General features: G+C 32.0%; 1 protein-coding gene across 5 annotated transcripts; it reads left to right on the plus strand.

Annotated features, from left to right (window-relative positions):
- Window positions 1-617: 617 nt before the first annotated feature.
- Window positions 618-20,497, plus strand: LOC116338770 (hybrid signal transduction histidine kinase E). Of its 5 annotated transcripts, none has more exons than XM_031764224.1 (10): window positions 618-766; window positions 6,377-6,687; window positions 8,003-8,110; window positions 11,841-11,937; window positions 13,803-14,125; window positions 14,860-14,985; window positions 15,077-15,355; window positions 15,740-15,867; window positions 15,974-16,183; window positions 16,507-20,497. In XM_031764224.1, the coding sequence occupies exons 2-10, from the start codon at window positions 6,543-6,545 to the stop codon at window positions 16,597-16,599; spliced, it is 1,509 nt and encodes a 502-aa protein (XP_031620084.1). In that variant the 5' UTR covers window positions 618-766; window positions 6,377-6,542; the 3' UTR covers window positions 16,600-20,497. The 5 variants fall into 5 exon arrangements, with proteins under 5 accessions (XP_031620084.1, XP_031620082.1, XP_031620083.1 ...); XM_031764222.1 differs by lacking the exon at window positions 618-766 and adding an exon at window positions 815-1,292; XM_031764223.1 differs by lacking the exon at window positions 618-766 and adding an exon at window positions 815-1,260.
- The last annotated feature ends 452 nt before the right edge of the window (window positions 20,498-20,949 follow it).

Consider the following 20,949-nt stretch of genomic DNA (forward strand, 5'->3'; position numbering starts at 1 on the left):
TTTTGTTTTTTGGTTTTTTTTTTATCCCAAAGATTTGGATATGAGATATGGAACGAGAAAGAAGAAGATATAAAACATAAATAATGCATGGTTGTTCAATTGCATAAAACATTGAACAACTTATATACAACTGAATTTTCAAAACAAATCTATCAACACAGAATATGCCCGCGTACACGAAATTGATTGCATGAATCACAATGCAATCGGTGCTGTTGCTGTGTCACCGAAACGTATATTATTGTGATGTTTCATTGTGGCAGTCGGAAAAATGCATGGTAAAAACACTTACTACTTGTTCATTCTCCATAGGATTGGATTTGCGTGGAAAATGTACCGGCACTCTTGATGTTGTTCGAACGACTATGCTTGAGTATGTTTACGCGAGTGTGTGTGTGTGTGTGTGTGTATGTGTGCATGCCCGTGTATGTGTGAGCATAGCAAAGTCATGCATTCAGTGCATTTCAACGGCAAACGTATATACACATTTGTTGTTGTGTGAGTAGAGTAAGCAGTATAGCGTTCAGAACATTTGCTAATATTACGGTAAATGTAATGAATAATACGGACAAAATGAAAACAAACCAAAGCGGAGAAAATCAGTTGATGAACTGCGCTTTAAGTGAACGGACGTACAATTTTCGTATCGTGCTCATTTGTATCGCTAAACGTACTATTTCGCTAATAAAAATTTCGAATAGTTCAGATGATATTGGTTTGATCGAAATGTAAAAAGCAAAATATCAGCACAAAATTCATAAAAAAGGTTGTTCTTTCTTAACATTTTCCCCCGCTAAATCGACGGAATTTGAAATCAAAAAAAAAAAAAAACAAACAAACAAAGAAAAACCAAGAAATATTCTTAAAATTCCGTATTAAAAGTATTTTCTGCACACGCACCTACATACGTTACATACATGTTTATTTAAATCGTGGTTTTAAGTCCTCCTAATGTGCATGACATATTTTCTAGTGAGATGAACAATTAATTTATGATCTTTTCGGCGTTTATGATGTGTGAATAAATTCAAAACGAGCAAATGTTGCTGTGCTTAAGATTTTCGATTCAGTTTGTGTAAATTTATAACGTTTAACTTGCCGTGTATCGTGTAACGTATAACAAAAAAGAAAAACAAAATAATTTTTTTTTGTGCAAATCAGAAGTGTAAATGTTCATCTTCTATTCAATTTTTTTTTTCGCTGAGAATTGAAACGTATGCAGAAAGAAAAAAGAACGAAGCCAATTCAAAAATTGCATTGGTAAAAGAGGAAACGAGAAAAGTTTCATTTTTGTAAGCCATTAAAATAAACTGAAAAGTTGTTTAAATTGTGTTTCTTTCATTCTTGTGTTACGAAATAATCATATGACATTCGTGAAAACATTTGCAAGAAGAAATATAAGGAACGTTAAAGAAACGAGAATAATATATACATATACTATTTTGATAGCTTACATATGATAATCCGTAAATCCCAAATGTTCCCCTAAAAAAAATACCCGAAATAATTCTGGAGGTACGAAATTTAAATAGTACTTATGCTTATTTATTTGTTAACTGAGCGTTGAACTGTGAATTTGTACACACGTCGACATTACAAAACCTATTTACATTCGAATCTCTGTGCGTCTATTTAGACTCTCTCACTCTCTCTATATATATATTTATCGATATTAATAAATGATGAATTTTCATGGTGAATAGATCGATAATTGCTCTTATTGCTTGTTTCTAAACCCTATTTGGAGCAATGCAATCACGATTTAAATGCATTTCGATTGGTTGTTTTCAAGCGTAAATACCGAATAATTATTGTGGAATTTTACATAAATTTCATTAAAATTGTTCCTAGACATTTTTGTTGTACAGTTATAATGATCGCCACTTTCATCTTCGCTTTTACTTTAAAATTGGATGGTACTTTATTAAATTTCCACATTACAAATTAACATCTAATTTCACATATAAAATCTTGAAGCGGAAATTGAATTTACGCTTTTTTATTACCGGCAAATGTACAAACAATGAACCATACAAAACACACATACACACACATATATATGTATATGTATAGAGAGAACATGAGCATGGAACGAAATCATATGGAGTGCTTTCATTAAGTTGGTGCTGATGTTCTATAAAAACTCAATGTGAGACGATGCAATCTGAAAAAGTGCGCTTACTACCTCGACAATGTACATGCACACACATGGACATGGACATGCATATGCCACATACACGTATCATAATGTTCTTTCATACAGGAAAATCCATTTAAAAGCTCAGTAACCACTAAAATGTATATTGCACATAAGGATATCATAAAGGCATATTTTCTTTACTCGTCCTGCAAAACGATATTGTTCTTCAGATAACAAGAAAATGGAAAAGTTTTTTTTTTTTGGTTCGTTCCAAATAGCGAAAGAGAACCCAATACATTTGCACACTTTCTCTATAAAACGGAATAGATTTGAACAGTTTAATCTTTTTGCGACGGCATTCGAAAATTTCTTTTTCGTTTAATGCTTTTCGGTACATTTTGCGTATTCAACTAATATTGGCCGTTCCGTTTTGTATTTAAGCATTAAAAATAGAAAAATCATAAACTTTTATAACTTTTTTAACGGGCAAAAATGTACAATAATAGCAATCTCATATGAGACCTGAAGCGTATGAAATCGCCGTGAAACTCAAACTAGACTAAAAACTAGCACCCGCAACAATTTCATCAACAAAACCACAACCACGTTTGCCGCTTAAACACCACACACTACAGACGCAGACATTTTAATGCCTTTCTGATATATGCAATTATTATCGCATTAACTTTAATTTGGTGTTGTAATTATATATTACAAACAAATCGGGAATCACATGCGGTTTTCTTTTGGCGCGCCCCAGAGAATTTACAAATGTTTTTTGTTTTGTTGTTGAAAATAACAAAAAAAAAACACACACACACAACATCTTCATTATCAACTTAACTTTGATGCCAATTGAACACAATTTATTCAAGAAATTTATTCAGTACTTAAATTTTTCGAATGATCATTTTGGAATTTGGTCTTTGAAAGCGACAAAAAAATGGTTGAATTTGAAAAAATATTCATTATATTCGCGAAATATAGAAAGGCAACCGACTTTGTCAATCTTCAGCTCTCCACAATCGATTCAAAACAACAAGAATGCCACCAATAATAATATTTTCACGGTCAAAATATGTGAAAATTTGATTTTATCCAGAAAAAACACAAAGAACACTTATAAAATGAAATACATTAAAAAGCGTACCACCGAAAATAAGTTTGATCGGAACGCTAATTGTAACTTCCGCTCTCACCGTTTTACCAAATATCAAAATGTTTTTAAAATATATGTATATTTAAGTGAATATATTGTCCGTTCCACTCTAAATGAGAAACTTTCACAGTTTTGTGATAGTTTTTATTTTTTCGTCGAAGAAAGTAACATCATATTCGAATCAAAAGCTATATTTGGAGATATCACCATTTTTTAGCGTGTGCCTAGACTTTGTACACATGAAAGTGTTTATGCGATAAACAAGTCGTTTAATACCAATATATACCACTATCAATGTACAGTAATTTAGCAAACGCTTCGCAATGGGTGTTAGTAATTGAATTAAATGCAACACTAATTACAAATCAATGGAAAACACTGTACCATGTTGGTGGATGAGTTCATTCACATGCATCAATTTGTACGAAATAGATACAAGCATAGCAATGAGAAGAGTGGTTGGGGAATGCATTTTACCAATATTGCCAATGTGACAAGTGGCAGAACAATGGAAGAAAATCCAATGAAGTATTGTAGACAAAGCCGCAACATTTAAGAGATAATACTTCAGGGCGGTTGTAGTAGCGTCGCTTATACGTCTGACTGATGCTAATCGAATTAATTTGTGAGTCTGAATTAGATTTATGATGAACTAAAGCATAGCTAAACTCGGACACCACAAGATTGACTCGTGTTAACTCAAATTTGTAGATGTGTGTGTATCTTATTTTTGCGATCGAATCGAAAAATATCAAACACAAAATGCTTTTAGACATGTTTTCTTCAAATTACTTGAAACTTTGAATGAAATCTTGAAACATCATTTACAGCTCTAAGTGTAATGCACCTTTTCTGTTTTCGTTTCATTTAAAATATACAATTGAAGAATCACATCCACAAACAATAGCACTTTATCACCGATACATCAGACTAATAGGCTCCTGCTCCACAGTTTTTTCGAATGTGAAAAATGAATATATTGAAAATTGTTCATGAAATGGCCACAAAGCTTACGCAGAAGTTAAGCCCATTTTCTGAGTTCTGCTTGGCTTTTTAAATAAATACTCCGAATTCCAATTTTTGCCAGAGAAATGTTGTATCAAATTTAATTTGGAATGAAACAGAATAAGTCTTTGTTCCAAAACATTTTAACCGGAAATCTTAAAATAATTTGCATAAACAGCGATCAGAAAAAAAATATATAAATGCCAAATTTCGAAGGCAGGCAAACAGTTGAAATGGACTCATTAATAAATTGCGTTAATGATAACGTCACTGATCTTTACGACTAATTCAATTTCGACGTAGCACCTCATTACAAAAAATCAAAGAGAAAATCGCATTCAAATCAACATCGAAATCCGACTAAATATTTACAAATAACATCAAAGAAAGTGAACGATCTGTTTTGATTAGTGCGATTGCGATGTTGAGAATATGCATATGTTCGTATATTTTCATTTCGTACACCATGTCGAAGAATGCAACAAGACTATCCTTTTGAAGCGATATTATGCAACAAATGAATCCCAATACTTGAAAATTAAATTTTCGAATTCGACCAACGAGCGCAAATAAACAGATTAACAAACAATGCTTGCGTACGAAATGTTCGACCAAAATTGAGTACGTTTGCATCCGATATCGAAATCATTATATGTAAATACGGCATAAATATTGTTCTACCGACGATGATGCCAGAAAAAAAAATCACATATATAATATTGAATCCATTATATTCGTACATGTTTTATCGTTTCGTTTGCATTCTCAATTTGTTGGATGTTTTTATCGATGTGAATTGGTATGACCTGGTCCATTCAAACAATAGACAAACAAAGAAAAGCTTTTTAGCCAACTTTTTATGTTTGCGCGTTTGTTCTTCTTTTTATTAATTTTAATCAAGTGAAGAGTGCAGTGGTTTTGATACTGGTTAATTCGGAATTTTGATTTATTGAAGAACTGTAACGTTCAAAAATGAAGGTTTGCTCGAGCAACTGAAAAAAAAAACTATGTGCAGAAATGTGATTAAGATTTTGATGTTTATATGGGTTTCGCTAGTGCAACTATTTCATTTAATTCTGTCCTCATTGAAATGCATTCGCATTTTATGATGATGATTATGATGTAGATGATACATTCAATATGATCGTGGGAAGCTCAAAAATGTTGTTGAAATATCGCGTAACATTACTAAAAATAGTATCACTTGATTTTGACATTCACTTTCATAGGGCGCATCATTTGCACAATTTGGCGAAAACATGTTCTCTTTTGATTTGATTGTTTTTCGACAAAATATCGAATGTAAAATGGTTGATATGACAATTATGGCACTGTTTACACCCTGTGCAAAAAGGTATTTTTTTCTTCATTTTTATTTGAATATTTTTGGCTGCTGAACTGAATCAAGAGAAAAACAAAAATTAAAAATACCATCGCTTAATTGTTTGTAAAATATTCACATTCGAAATTCGTATAGTTACGATGAAGTAACTCTTCTAAATGCATCTATTCCATGTCAGAGACAAAAATGACAGTAAATAAATGCGTTTACAAATTCACATGTTCATTTAACATATGCCGATTTGAACAAAAACACACAAGCAAATATGATTCATCATTCATATTCGTAACGATTTTAATTTTAATAATGTGTAATAATATTCTTTCGACACAATCACATCATATTTTCTGTTCACTGTCTATTTTTCCTTCGAATTTTACAATATTTTCAGTTTTTCATTCATTTTGCGGTGTGATTTGAATGAAAGAAAAGCCATTATTTTGAATCCATAACTCAAAACACAACTGAACTAAAAAGAAAAAAGAAACATTTGAATTACGACTGAATAACAAATCTGTCAGCTGATCTGCAAAACTAAGAAATAATTCTAATAAATGATGCTAAATAAAATATATTCAATGGCAAAAGTTTAGAAACATTGGTGTGACGTTTTTCTTTTTAATTTTTATTATTTGTAACGAAAAATTGTACAAATCCTCTGAAAAGTGTCTCAGTCAAGTTTTATTTTGATTGATCCCTAATTTATGTACTGTATTTGCTTATATTTCAGAAAAACATTTGCTACATAAATTGATGACGAAAACAAGTTAAAATTTTGAGTGAAATTCAAGGGAGAAAAAAATATCTGAGAAAAATCCAGTTTTATAATTGTTGTGATCTCATAAAAGAGATCAATCTTAACGGGTGCGAGTAAATACAATCAAGACCGATTCAAGATGAAAATGTCAAAATTATCGAATCAGACGAATTCACAGGATCCGCAGGCGGTGAATTCAAGAGTGTTTGTTGGGAATTTAAACACATTTCAATGTTCGAAAACAGATGTGGAACGAATGTTTCAAAAATACGGTCGTTTAGCAGGTAATTCTCGTTTTTTTCCATTAATTTATGTTTATTGCATTTTTATTTTGAGAAGCAGCGAAAGATTTAACACAAAGTAATTTAATGGACATTTGAAATTCCGACAATTTTTTTACGACGATTTTTGATGATATTCCATTCAATGTCGTAGATTGGATCGCAAGTAGTACAAATACCGGACAATAATTTTGAATTGAATAATGGTTGCTCTACAAAGAGCTGGTAATTAAAATAGATTTGAAGGAGATATCGAGAGAGAGATCGGGAATAGTTGATTATAGCAAATGAAGATTGATTTCTATTTAAATAATCTCAAACGATAGAATATGCTTCGACTAAACTGAAAAATAGCATTTGAATGGAACACTAGCTCAATTCGTTGTCAAATCATTATTTCATTCTTTTTGAATGCAGCCGTAATATATCGATCCAGTGTCCAACAAAATTGTGCCCTTTAATGCGTGATGAGTAAAAAAAGAGCAATTGTTCAATCGGTGTACAGTTCAAACAATAATAGCATAGGCTCATTGCACATGGCAAATTGTACAATGTGAGGTACAATGCACAATATGAACTTTTATTTATCGAAATAACAGTCTTACTAGTCGTTACGGTGCTGATAAATTATTTAAACATTTATGATGCAATGAATATCCACATACACACATACATGCATATGGCATTCAATCGTACGATGAATTCCAATGCAGAGATAAATAATGCCATCGTATTTTTACTACATGCGAATTTATGTTGACGTATTGCTCAATTATTTCGAATTTTCACTATCTCTGTCTCTACGATATATTCTATCGACATTCAACTGCGGCCATTATAACACATTCACATTCGCTGCTTCCGCGCCAACAATTTTGTTCTTGAATTTTATTTGCCAGAGAGCGGTATACATCAGGATGTGTTTTCGTATATTAGTGACCACTTTCCTTTATATATGTACTTTGTACATGTCATATATGTATTGCAATCGTTTTTTTTTTCTTAATTGTTACATATGTGTATTTTGAGTGATGTAAATAAGAAATTCTTGCGGAATTGTTTGACCATATACACTTGCAATCGTCGCACAAATAAACAAGCTGAGAACATTTCGCATATTTATAGATTAATGTGGATATATACCAGTAAATGATTAAATTCTAACATGGTGTAAAAGACATAGACATTTCCTACTCAAGAGAAACAAGTAAAAATTAAAAATCTTCATCTTTTGCTCAAATGCAAAAATTCATTAATACCCACCTATTCATTTTTTTCAAGTATTGTAGCAAACATCTCTTGTTTAAATCTTTAACAGGAATTTCAATGCACAAAGGATATGCTTTCGTTCAATTTACAAATCCATTTGATGCCCGCAACGCTTGTCACGGGGAAGATGGAAGAACGATTCTTAGCCAAGTGTTAGGTAAGTGCATAGTTTTTTTTAAAGACTTTTAACAATATTTTATCATCATAAATCGCATACCCGTGTACAAAAAAAGTGACTGACTATTTTGGGACAAACTGACTGACTGTTGACTATAAAAACAAGCAACCTTAGTTAAATTTATTTAACTTCGAAAAATTAAAGTAAGCTATGGTTAACTGCAACAGCTAACTATAGTTGACATTAATCATAGTCACCCGATAGTCAAAACGTCCCAAAATAATCGCCTGACTGACTGAGTAACTATAGTTGATTGTTTTCCATACAAAATTTTAAAATTCATGAATATAGCTAACTATAGTCACTTACAGTCAATAGTAACTTAGTCACTTTTTTTCCACTCGGGTAATCTTTGCAATGTGTTTTGTCATTTTAAATAAAACCCAATGCGAAAAAGATTAATGAGAAAAATTCGCATCGTTATATATCAGGTATTGTTCCTTTGATGGGGAGAAACGGTGAGAAGGATCCTTCTCCTGAAGTGAGGAGGAAAATATTTTTAACCAAAAAATATATTTTTGTAATAAAAATCGCCTTTTGACCAAAAAAAAAAACATTTCCTCCTCCCTTGAGTGGAAGGATCCTCATTTTCCCCCAACCGGCTAAGCCTATGAAGAGACAAAATGCGAATTCCCCTCATCTGTGCCATCTTGTATTCCATAGTTGAACTCAATTTAGTTACAATGAATTGAATCGAAAAAGAGAAAAAAAACAACAACAGTAACATGGCTACATAGATCTGTTGACCAGTGAGATACGTATAGCAATGGAATGAAAGAATGAAGAAAGCGTATATGTGTATGTATGCATCAGCACGCATAGATGTACAGCTCTGTGTGGCCGTGCTATTGTTGTTGTTTTTTCACTTTTTCATTTCAATGCTACAGAATTAAATTCAGTTTTTGCATCTAATTCACACTAAAATCAGATGGCGCTCATTAGCGAGATTCGCAAAAAAAAGTCTCCAATCTCATACAAATATACACCGGCTGTTTTCCCCCTCGCCGTTCCCCCTCCACAGAGGTAAAATCCCTGTATTCAATTTCACTAGGCTATTGTCAGTGGAAAAGTTTGATTGAAATTGATTTTTAATGATTGCTAGCTAATAATCGAATGCATGTCAAGTATATATATGAGAAATCAGCCCAATGTTTTCATATAAATGAGCATAATTTATGCACTTGACAATATGATCGATGTGACAATGTTTATACCATTTTGAAATGTACATTTCATTCTAGTTTAAAATGGAAAATATAATTTTCGATCTTTTGTGATTTAATATTGCTTACAAAATTGAACAATTGTTCCCCGTTAAATACTTGATATTGAATTTTAAATATATGATATCCCGGACCACCGCAACCGTTAATGAAACTTTAAAAAATGTTGTCAACGAAATCGCGATAACAGCTCAACGGCCAAATAAAATCCTTGTTCGCAAATAATTTTGAAAGAGTATATACGTCGTCCTAATGAAAGCATTTAATTGTTTACGATGTAAAATATATTTTGGTTGTGTGACCATAAAGAAATTCGCCTCATTCTCGTTTCACTTTGGTTTCAAGTGTTTTAATAGCACGATATGCAAAACGCAGGCATATTTTTTGGCATCGTTTGTATTAATATTTCAAGACGATTGCATTAAACATAAAAGCTATACATTTCCGGTGTTTGTCATTATCAACGGTAGCGGTCTTTTTGTTGCTGTTTTTTTTCGTGTTGTTCGAAGGGGAAGACAACAAAAATGGTGAATATTCAAGTGAACGAGCAACAAATCCAGTTGATTGAAAACAATCAAACGGCGAATGGATTTTAGCATAAAAGGAGCACTTTTTGTGTAGCATAGTGGTGAGTCAGTATTGTTACGCAGAAAATTCATTTGATTGTGGTGAAACCTTGGAGTGCGACAGCTTGAATATATATATATATATATTGACTCTTGTCATTTCAGCTTCGTCCGTCGGCATATCTTATCTCGACAGGCGACACTCTTAGTTTCGCTGCCATCTCCATCCACTCTTCACAACAAACAAATGAACGATTCACAAACCCCATGCAATATAATTCGTGGTTTTTTTTCTCGCTTCGGTTTCAATATGCTCCAGACATCCATACTTATGCGTTTGAGTATTGACTGTACGTCTTAAAATCTGAAATGGCCCGAAACATACATATCGAAACGGAAGCTAAACGAAACGAATGAAATGTATAGAGTTTCCGACATCAAGTACACCATATTCGTTTAATGACAATCGTATTTAACCATTGTACGCCTTACATGTAATTTTCTCACCGTTGCATTGCAGGCAATAAAATTTCTGCATGGACGGGAAAAAAAAAGTTCGAAAAACTTCATTACAACATTTTCATCGTTCGCTTCAAACCATTTGCAATATGCACAATTTTGTGCCCGATTCTATACTAAGTCTTATTCACGATTCCGCAATTGTTTCTTAGCCGCGTTGCTCATTGTTTTATTTCATTTTTGTTTTCTCTTTCCAATCAAAATAAAAACCGAAACCGATGAAAACACAAATAATTTTAAAGCTCACTAATAGGATAAGATTAACACAAGGGGGAAATTACTATCGAAAACATGAACAAACATATTTCGACTTTAATACATTTTACAAATCAACAATGTATTTTGTATGCCATGAATCCCGATATATAAATTCGAGTAAATGCCATGATAGAAATCACACCAAATTTCTTTTTTTAAACCATCTCAATATCAATAGAATACTTGTGAAATCCAACAAAACATTTTAAACTGCATTGAAAACTAATCTTCAATAGCAATTAACCCCTTGGATTTACCACCTTCCATTACCCCTTGGATATATTTAACACGCAAAATGAGGAGACACATTGTGAAATAAAACGTTCAGACGAACATTGCATTAAATGCATTATTTTTTGAGTAAAAGAAATGAAAACATTTTCTATTTTGAATATGGCAATTGTGATTCTTCATTATGAAAATGAAAAATGAAATCATCGAAAGCAATTTAAGTATGTATATCAAAGCAATGTTCAAAAACCTTTTTTGTTCATTGACGTGAACGTCATGCTTGATAAATTTTCAACCGATAATTGTTATGGTAAAAAACTTTTTAAAGTTCACATATTTTGAAGGAACTTCGCCGCAAAAAAAAAAATGTTTTGCTATAAGTTGTTTTTATTGTTTTTTTTTTTGTTTCAATTGCTGCGATCATTCCTTTGTTGGTTTTAGACTCAACTCAATCCAAATAAATATCCAAGCCGTACCAGTACGTAACTACAAATTAACCCTTTTTTTATTGCAAATAAATATTTATGCACTTTTTGTTATTTCTCGCCGTTTGGAAAGTTGGAAGAAACAATGTTGTCCCTTATAAAAGTGTTTGATTTGATGTGAAACATCAAAAGAAAAAAAAACGCAGCGAATACTCTGGCATTGCGATAAGGAAAGTCTTGTACTCAGAGTGGTGAAAAAGGGGGGCTTCTCGGCTGAAACAAATTGCATGAGAGCTGATTCAATCTACAATTTGAAAAAAATCTTTTTGCGCTTTGAGTTTGAACTGAATAAAAAAGAAAACAAATTAAGAAAAAACCGCATTCAAATTTATGGATACTTTCTATACTCATTTGAAGTGTCAGAGAATTTTGGATGAAACCTTGAAACTTGTGACTAAGTCAGTATTTGTTTGTTCATTATTTCTAGATGTGAATATGGTAGCCGAACCAAAACCACACCAAATCGGTCGAAAGCGACAGAATATCACCAAAACTGGAAATGATTGGGATTATTATTATGACAGGTAAGTTAAATCCAAACATATATCGATTTTTGTTGTGATTCATAACTTATTACAACATGTAAATAAGTACATGTGCATTTGATAAGAAAAAAAAACAACAACACGCGTATCAAACATCATCAAGATTAGAGATTGACATTTTCAATCATAAATTCTAAGTAGAATTGAGTGCATATGCTGAAGTTACCAAAAACCAATGCACATTTGCATGGCGTAAGATATTGATCGACGAAAACGAGAGTATAAAATTATATGTATAGCCGGAAAAAAAGATGGACAGACAAAGGACACAATGGTTGGCTGCAACGTGCAATTGTAATAGCATTAGTCGTTGTCAAGTTTATGGCATTTTCACAGATTAACTTAATGTAATTTGATTTAATACAATTATTCATGAACGTTTGTAGATTTAAATTCCATTTTCCATTTAAATATTAATAATCAAGTGAAAAAAAAATCTCAACAAATGTCCGGTATAAACGAAGAGTTCTAGATGAATTGCTGGCAACAAAAAAAAATTGTGCCAGTGATAGACAATCCATTGGCGTGTGGATTGACGCGGGTTTGGGTGTGCGTTTCGCATACGCACAATTCACATCAAAATTTATTATGTGTACAATTTTGATTTTCGCAATTTAAAATGATGAGCACATAAATATGAATGTGAATTCATCCCTGACATATGTTCGGCGAGGTATCAGATTCAATGACATGAATTAAAATTCATTTCGTGTATGCGAGAGCGTGCGTATGTCGCCCTGTTGCGTGTACGACAATTTTTTTTGTTTTTGTTGTTGAACGAAGTGCCAGAGCAAACAGATTCCATCAAATGGAGACACCTATGAGGGTGTGACAATATGCTTATGATAATGCCATCAATCGCATTTTTCGATTTTAATACCAAGCGACAGATGATTCAGAAGCGACGTGTTGCATTACATGCACGTTTAGCGCAATTTGCGCAATTCACCATCATCTGTCCGATTGATTGATTTTCACGCGGAAAATGTTACACTCTTCGTTTCCTTTTCGATCGAATTTGCCGTTACATATTTTTAGTGGTGTGTGCATGTTTTGAAGCGCAATACAAAACAATAATATCAAAAAGAAGTTCAGTCATTCAGGTGTTTCTTTTATAAACATAAATGCCATCATTCTCTATCTTTTGCCAATTTTCAGTGATTATATACATACAGTCAACGAATTGTGCACCTACAATTCTTTAGGTATCGCCTGTTTGGGTTTCTAATTTTGTTGGATTTTATTGTAAAACTTGAAAGTGAAATTCATAAACTAAAATAAAATGGGGGCCGACGCCATCGAATCGAAAATGTTGAAAAACAGTTAATTAAGATGAGAGGAAAGAAGGCTGTTATGAACAAATGCAAACCGAAAGAAGAACCTTTAAAACAAAATTACACAACATTTATGTGGTGTGTTCACACATCAGTTGATGTCAGTTCATGTGTATGGTTAGTTCAAGTGCAGTAGGAGCATAAAAGTTCAAATAGCCAATCTCAATACATAGATGAACACAAAACGCATAATAAGAGTTTGTTTTTGGAAATGGTTTTTAGACCAGACTATTTTTGTCTGTCTCATCTAGCACTCTCTCTCTCTCTCTCTCTACGAATTTTTGCGTTTTTAAGCTTTGGCCACAACTACATGCATTCGCACTCGTCGCAGAGCCGAACCAAACACATTTGAATATATGTTGCACTAGTATAAATGCAGCACCATCGTACCGAATCCATTGTCGCGTCACAATTTTCCTGCTTAACAATTTTGTATACAGTTATATATTTGTGTTTCGGATCTTTCATTCAATTCCACATGTTTGTTTCTCATTCTCAATTTCAATGCAGCTATTGTGCCTCAACATTGTTTTCGACAACATCTCCACGACCAATAAAACGTCAAAGATTAATGACACCACAAGCCCGAGGAAATTTAGTTGTTAATAATAAAGTGAATCTACCGCAACAACAAATAATTTTACCAACAAGTCCGATATTAAACGGAAATAGTTTACAAAATAATAGCGTTGCATCAGCTGTAGCACCAGTAGCACTCAATGGTGGCAGTAACGGTAATGGCATCACCACTGCTTCGAGTATTGGCGAACAAATTTCAACAGTGTATCACATAAATGGACAGCCGAATTTGCTAGGACCATTTAAAGTTTATAGTAAGTGAAACCGAAATACTATTTACATTCTGTTCACTTTTTCTGTGCTCCCAATTCGTTTTCGTACGCTTTGGCCATGAAGTGGTGCAAGTGGGACAGGAAGAGAAAACAAAAAAAAACACATACACGAACAACGACGACAAAAGAAGAAATAAAAAAAAGTAAACGATTTTTATGTTTACATCTATAAGGAATTGTTCTTTGTTTCGATTTCCTGTGTTATCCGTTGAAATTTCGTTTTATGGTTATCCTTTTGGCCAATCATGGTTTCTTAACCATGTGCATTTATTTAATTTATATTTACAAAGCTCTTGGTTTACGATTTACATTTCAGAGTTGGCAGACCTCGTATTTGAACGTGTTTTCTTTTTGTTTCATTGGCTTAAACATTTTCCTGATATCTATATATTTTATAAAACTCGTTTAAACTTTTCTATTTGTTCAAATATTTTTTTTTTATCAACACTGTAGCTAGAGTTCTTCATGTTATTATTTTTGTTTGCAAATGGATTCATTTGGATTGCATCTGCGATCGCTTATATATTTGATATTATGTTCCGTTTATTCTTGTCCCCAGTGCATTTAACTCTTTGCTAATCTTTTTACTGTTCTCGATAATTGAAACCGAAACCGATAACTTTCAACGATAAATAATGGTTGAAATGCAACAAAATTTCATAAGAGTATTTTGTTTCTCTCTCTCTCTCGCTCTCTTTCGTTTCGATTTACTGAAGGTAATCCAGATACATTGATTTGCGGAAACTGTCGCGAATATTTTTCGGACTTATCCGATTTGTTGGAACACAAACGATCTTATTGCAAATTAAGATTTACTTGCAAATGTCAAGACAATTTTCAAAGTGAGTTCGCTAAATGCTTTAATTGAATTATCAACAATATTTATATGCCAAATGATAGTTTGAATAATTGTTGAAAAACGAATTATTTCAGAATCGACATTGTCTTCCTCAACAAAATTGCTATGCGCGTTATGCAAAGACTATTTCATTAGTCCGTGGGACTTGATGGTGCATGTACAAGCAGCACACATGATAAACATATATGAATTGGGTTTTGATGCAACAAATAACAACCACATTAACAATAATAACAACCATAGTAACAGTAATAATAATAACAACAACAATAATAATATCATCAACAACAACAACAATAATAATAATAATACAAACAATGGCATCATAAGCAAAATCGGTGGCAATAAAATCGGTAATTTTTAAAGTACATACACTCACAATCGGAAATAATGCCCGTCAAAAGTGGTTTTTCTTGTTAAATGCATTAATATTTCTTCAATTCAACGTTCAATAACTTGAATGTTTCGAAAATTTTCGATAATTTGAAAAATTCCTCGAATTATTGAAATTTTTGTTAAAATATCGAGAGATTTTTCTCCAAGATTTAGAGTTTTTCCATATTTAATGTTCGATGACACAACTTTGAATTGAAGAAACTCTTCCAAAGTGAATTTAACTTCTACAAATTAGGCTTGTCGGATATTATTCCTCTCTGGGGTATTTTTTGTCCAATCAACAATTCAATCAATAATTATGTTGCAATCTCTTTATTTGACCAATTAATTATGTCCGATAGAGTGTTATGATCACAGGGAAAGTTCAGGCAGCAAGACGAATGGAAATATTGATGAAAAAGCAAATACTGTCGAAACATCGAACGAATACTTTGAAGAGAATGGAATGCAATCTCCAATACTGAATAAGGTAATACATCGATTCAATGGAATGATTTCATGCTTGCTCCGTATAATACCAAAATAAATGCACTGACATTTTAAAAAAAATGTGCAATTTTTTATTACGCTTCTAGATTCCACAAAAAACAACAATGAATGGAACTGAAACAATTACTTCAATTTTCAACAACGTGTCTTCCGGATCACCGCTTCCTGCAACCGAAATGAAATTCCATAGTTCATCAGCATCGACTCCAAATAGCTCTCCAAGGCTCGAGAGGCCAGAGCTCAGTTCACCGTCACCAGATCAATCGCAGTCATGTATCATGCGAGCACTAAGTATTGTAAGTACTACATAATGGTATTAGTGATATTCGCTATTGATTTTTCAAAAAAAAGCCACACACATTTCAATTGTTTTTTATACGCTTATCACTTTTTGTAGACGTGTCTTACCAAATTTATTACGCAATTATTCGAATTTCTTTGATTTTTTTCGACATCTTAAATGGATTAAAAGACAAAAAATTAAATTTTTGTTGAAAATAACAATCAATGCTTCAATATTTCATTTAAATTCAAATACTAATTCTACTGTCAAAAAAAAATTCGCCGAATAATTTAGTAAAATTTGTCTTGTATTGTTTTTTTTCTTACGATTCTGCAGGAGACACCAGCTGGTTCGGCAAACACTTCATTGGGTATCATTGCTAATCCATTGGCCATTGCAATTGGCAGTGGAACAATCGCATCACAATAGATGTGCACAGAGGCAGTCAATCTCTACAGAAAAAAGAATCAAATCGAACAAAACAATATATAACAAGTGTAAATTTTAGGAAGTGTTTAACGACTTTCGTGAGTATTTAATCTATTCTCTTACAATATTTATAATTTTTAACACATATATGTATTCTAACCTGCTATAAAACAAAACAATACCAAAAAAAATACCAGAATGTATTATAGTATCGGTAGACTATCGATAAGAAAATCAAATATGTCTTCTTATTTTATGCTGTAAACAATACAAAACCAAATCTAGTCATGTTCAAATGGGATGAATGAGATTTGGTCAATTTTTTTCTCGATTTTGAATTGTTATCCCAAGTGCTAAGTGAATTATTTTACCGATATACGCACGAATATCATATACTAATTACAATCGCATTACAAACAAAAACAAACAAACAAAACCATATAAAATTGTAAAGCTCGGAAAAATAGGATATTTTCATGCAAAGAAAATGATAAAAAGCATAAGGAATCTGTTGTATTTAGACACAATGACAAATGCCGAAAAGCCATTTATTATAATTCCCCTTCCGAATTTTCTTTCAACAGAACCAAACCTAATATTACAATCAAATAATGAAAACTTACATATTCTCTCTTATAAAATGAGGAAAGACAAATGTTATCAACTTTATTTCAGGTGCATACACCTTCCTTTTTGATTTTCATATCTAACCAATGCAAAATACGCGTTGACAATATTCATTGGATTTTCCACTTAATGTGATTACATATCGCCAATATTCATGTATGAGCTTCTGAACTTTTCCAATTTAATAAAATACCTTCCAACACTGTGAATCAAATGCAGCCAAAAGCTCTGAATGATCAATGTAGAGAAGATTTGGTTTTAATTGTGACATAATCAAATAAATCACATATTAAGGTCAAACATATTCAAAAGAGAGAAAAAACAACAACTTACTTATCAAATTGTACTTTATATCACACATTGGCAAAACTTTATTCACACTTACATTTTATTCTCCAACCTGTACTATTTTTAATCCGCTTATACTTCTTCTGTAAAACCATTATCAACACACCATCAGTCACATTGATTCGATTAATTCAGTTGAAAGGTGAAACGGCATTCAGTACGTTTTCATAAAAACCAACAAAAAAGAAAAATACAATCGAATGCACACATCGTAACCAAATGCTATGAATATCTTTCACAAATTTCACTTCGAAAACAGAATATGTATTGAATATTTCTGTGATGCTGAAGTTCGACTTTCGAATATGCATTTTATCTTTACGCTTTATGGCTGATAAAATGTGGCATGGCCGGAGGCAATTCTTAAACCAAAAGGGATTCATTGACAAATAACAGCCGAGAACCATCTTGTAAAAATTTAACTATTTTCAATTTTTGTAAGAGAATGATGGCAGAAGAGAAAAGTAGACCGACAAAAAAACACGCACACACACACGTACGGAAAGAGGGAGAGAGAAAGACATAGGGAGCTCAGCAGTTTGTTTGGATTTTTCCCGTTTGAGCGACAAATATTAAGACCTCGCTTTGATCTCTAGACAAATAAGAATGTCACACATGAGCTTATGTACCTTAGTGTTCTATATTCTTCGTGTTTTTTTTTCGTTCAATTTCTTCAGACAATATTCTTCGTAACGCTGTTTGTCGCATTTTTCTTTAACCAGACTAAATGAACTCGACACATGATTTGATACATAATATTTCAATCGATGAGGGACATGGCAGAGTATGTTCCCTTTTTGGAGCAAATAGTAATCTTTCATAGGCTTAAATATATGGGTAAACTAGTTTTTTGCAATTAAATTGAACATTTCGATTGTTTGTAGTTTACTTTTGCAATGCGAATAAGAGATAACGAATTATTTTTCAATGTTGTGTTATTTTGTATTATGAAACGTGGAAAATCAGGATCCTCTGTAAAACTTTCCCTTTAATCACCTTTAAAATACACAATCCACTTTAAAAATCTATATATGTGACGGAACTCACTCTTGTTAATGACCGACCTCATCTAAAGATGTATGCCATTTTGACTTGGTTATATATTCAGGCATTTATGTGCTTACTGAACCCCTCAGCATGACCAACTGACCGATATTTGACCGTTTACCCATCTCTTTTGGCACTTTCATTTCTCTCACTGCTTCTATTTCTATACATTCTCTCTCTCTCTCTCTCTCTCTCTCTCTCTCTCTCTCTCTATAACCGAGGGGTAGCCTATCCTCATATTTCAATGGATTCATTTGTACTTTAAAAATTGTACAAAACTCTTCAGTCAAATCGCATGGAACATTGAATAATATTTAGTGTCTGAAGCTCAAATCAACTATAATAGATTTTCATTCATCGTTTCACCTTACAATTTATCGTGGTTGCTTTTTAAAACTGCATTCTGATATAAAATAAATGCTCAATCACGTGGTGTATAGGAAAAATCTCGCTTGTGTAAAATCTGATGATTCTCATTTATCAACTTTGAAAATGTTAAATTTTGATTTGTGGAAAGTAAATATAGATCCTCAAGATGCTGAAAAAATAATCAATATATTTTCGCAATTTTCCTTATTTTAAAATATAATGTTAATTTTGTTTTGAAAAATCGCAAAACAATGGAAATCTTCTTCGGTCGAAATACATTGACTGAAGCAATGCAACTATTTTTCGGTGTTGTTTTTTTTTGTTTCTCCACATCCAAATGTTGAGCGATCGGAAATGTTGGAAATGATACAGAAATAAAAGTGTAATCTTAGTTTTGTTCGTGTAAAACTCATTATTTTATCATTCCTCCATTACATAGAGGTGTGTATGTGTAGCCACAACATCAAATCAACACCAACTGCTGCTCATTAAATGAAACCGAACATTTTTGGTTGAGCGAATATTGTAATAAAATTGTATTGCAATTGAAAAGTGAATCGAATTCGTGCATTCACGACTCTATGCATTTTGGCTGCTGGTAATTTTACAGCAAAATTTACGTACAAAATATCATATTAATTTGAACATTCATAGATTTGCTCATTCAAATGGTATTATGATACTGTATTCTTCGGTGAAAAGCAATACATTTTTCAAACGGCATTGGTTCTATTATAATATACATAGAGAGAGAGAGAGAGAGAGAGAGAGAGAGAGAGAGAGAGAAATACTTTTCTACGAATGCTTGCTTTCTATACTCTTCCAATTGCAATTAAAATATTATTTCTCTCTGCCTCAGCGCTAGTTAAGAACAAAGTTATTGCCGTTGACGAATGAAGAAGTTCTTTAATATCAATGAATAATAATGGAATTTATTATATTACATATCTACGGACCCAGAAAATAATTAATATCATAAGTTATTGAATATATTTAACCAAAGAAAGAAACAACAAAAAAATGAAATGAACGATGAGTGAAATTGAAACATAAATGCAATCAATGTTTATTTTCGTTTGGCTAAATCAAGTGGAAAACACACTAAGAGCTTTTGACCTTTAATTACAATTTGTGAAACATTCGTTTCAGCCTCAATCTTAATATATAATATATATTATCTGGTAAAATATCGGCAACATTGTCCGTTTGTGTAAATAGATGCAACAGACAAGACAAACAGAAAAAAATAAAACGGAAAATAAAAACAATATACAAAACTTAACATAGAATACTAAAATCAACAACAAAAAACACAACAAGATGGTTAATTATTTTTATTGTAACATTTTTTCTAGGTCTAAGTATGTTTTAGTCAAAATGTAATACAAGTACATATAAACGAATATGTGTGACTGAAAATGGGACACATATTAATGAAACGCTAAAGCGAAATAAAAACGGTTCTCTTTTCTTTATTTTTTATTAAAATGCAACAACATTGTTCTTTTTTGGGATTTTTTATGAGAAAATGTTAAAAACTACGGTTTTGTGCATATCTTTTCAAAGCATTTTAACGAATAAAATTTTTTCGTTTTAATTTTGCGTTTTAACAGCGAAAAAAAGCGTGTACCATTTTCACACTAAATCACATGTAATTGTGAAAATCATGATATTCACAAATAAAAATTATTATTATTATAATTGAACGCATATATATATATATATTTGGAAATGTAATGGAGAAAGAATATCGAAAATCAAAATTTGGGATGATTTAGTGAAACTAACAATTTTGGAAGATCAAACGAAATTAAGATGACCAAAAACTGATAATAAAAATTAATTCAAAAGCAAATTTAATTTTTTCTTCACTTTTTTCTTTCGGCCATGAGGATTGAAAGGTACGTTATGTTATTTTGTATATATGTAGTAGGAATGATCTTTATCTTATACTCACAA

Source organism: Contarinia nasturtii, unplaced genomic scaffold, assembly GCF_009176525.2.
Source record: "Contarinia nasturtii isolate CC-2019 unplaced genomic scaffold, AAFC_CNas_1.1 Cnas_scaffold_414, whole genome shotgun sequence".
Classification (NCBI taxonomy): Eukaryota; Metazoa; Arthropoda; class Insecta; order Diptera; family Cecidomyiidae; genus Contarinia; species Contarinia nasturtii.

Bases quoted from the DNA above. Each gene is read 5' to 3' on its own strand.
- LOC116338770 (XM_031764224.1), top strand. From the start codon at position 6,543: ATGAAAATGTCAAAATTATCGAATCAGACGAATTCACAGGATCCGCAG. The intron at 14,126-14,859 runs GTAAGTGAAACC...GATTTACTGAAG, and splicing joins AGGACCATTTAAAGTTTATA to GTAATCCAGATACATTGATT. The intron at 14,986-15,076 runs GTGAGTTCGCTA...GAATTATTTCAG, and splicing joins ATGTCAAGACAATTTTCAAA to AATCGACATTGTCTTCCTCA.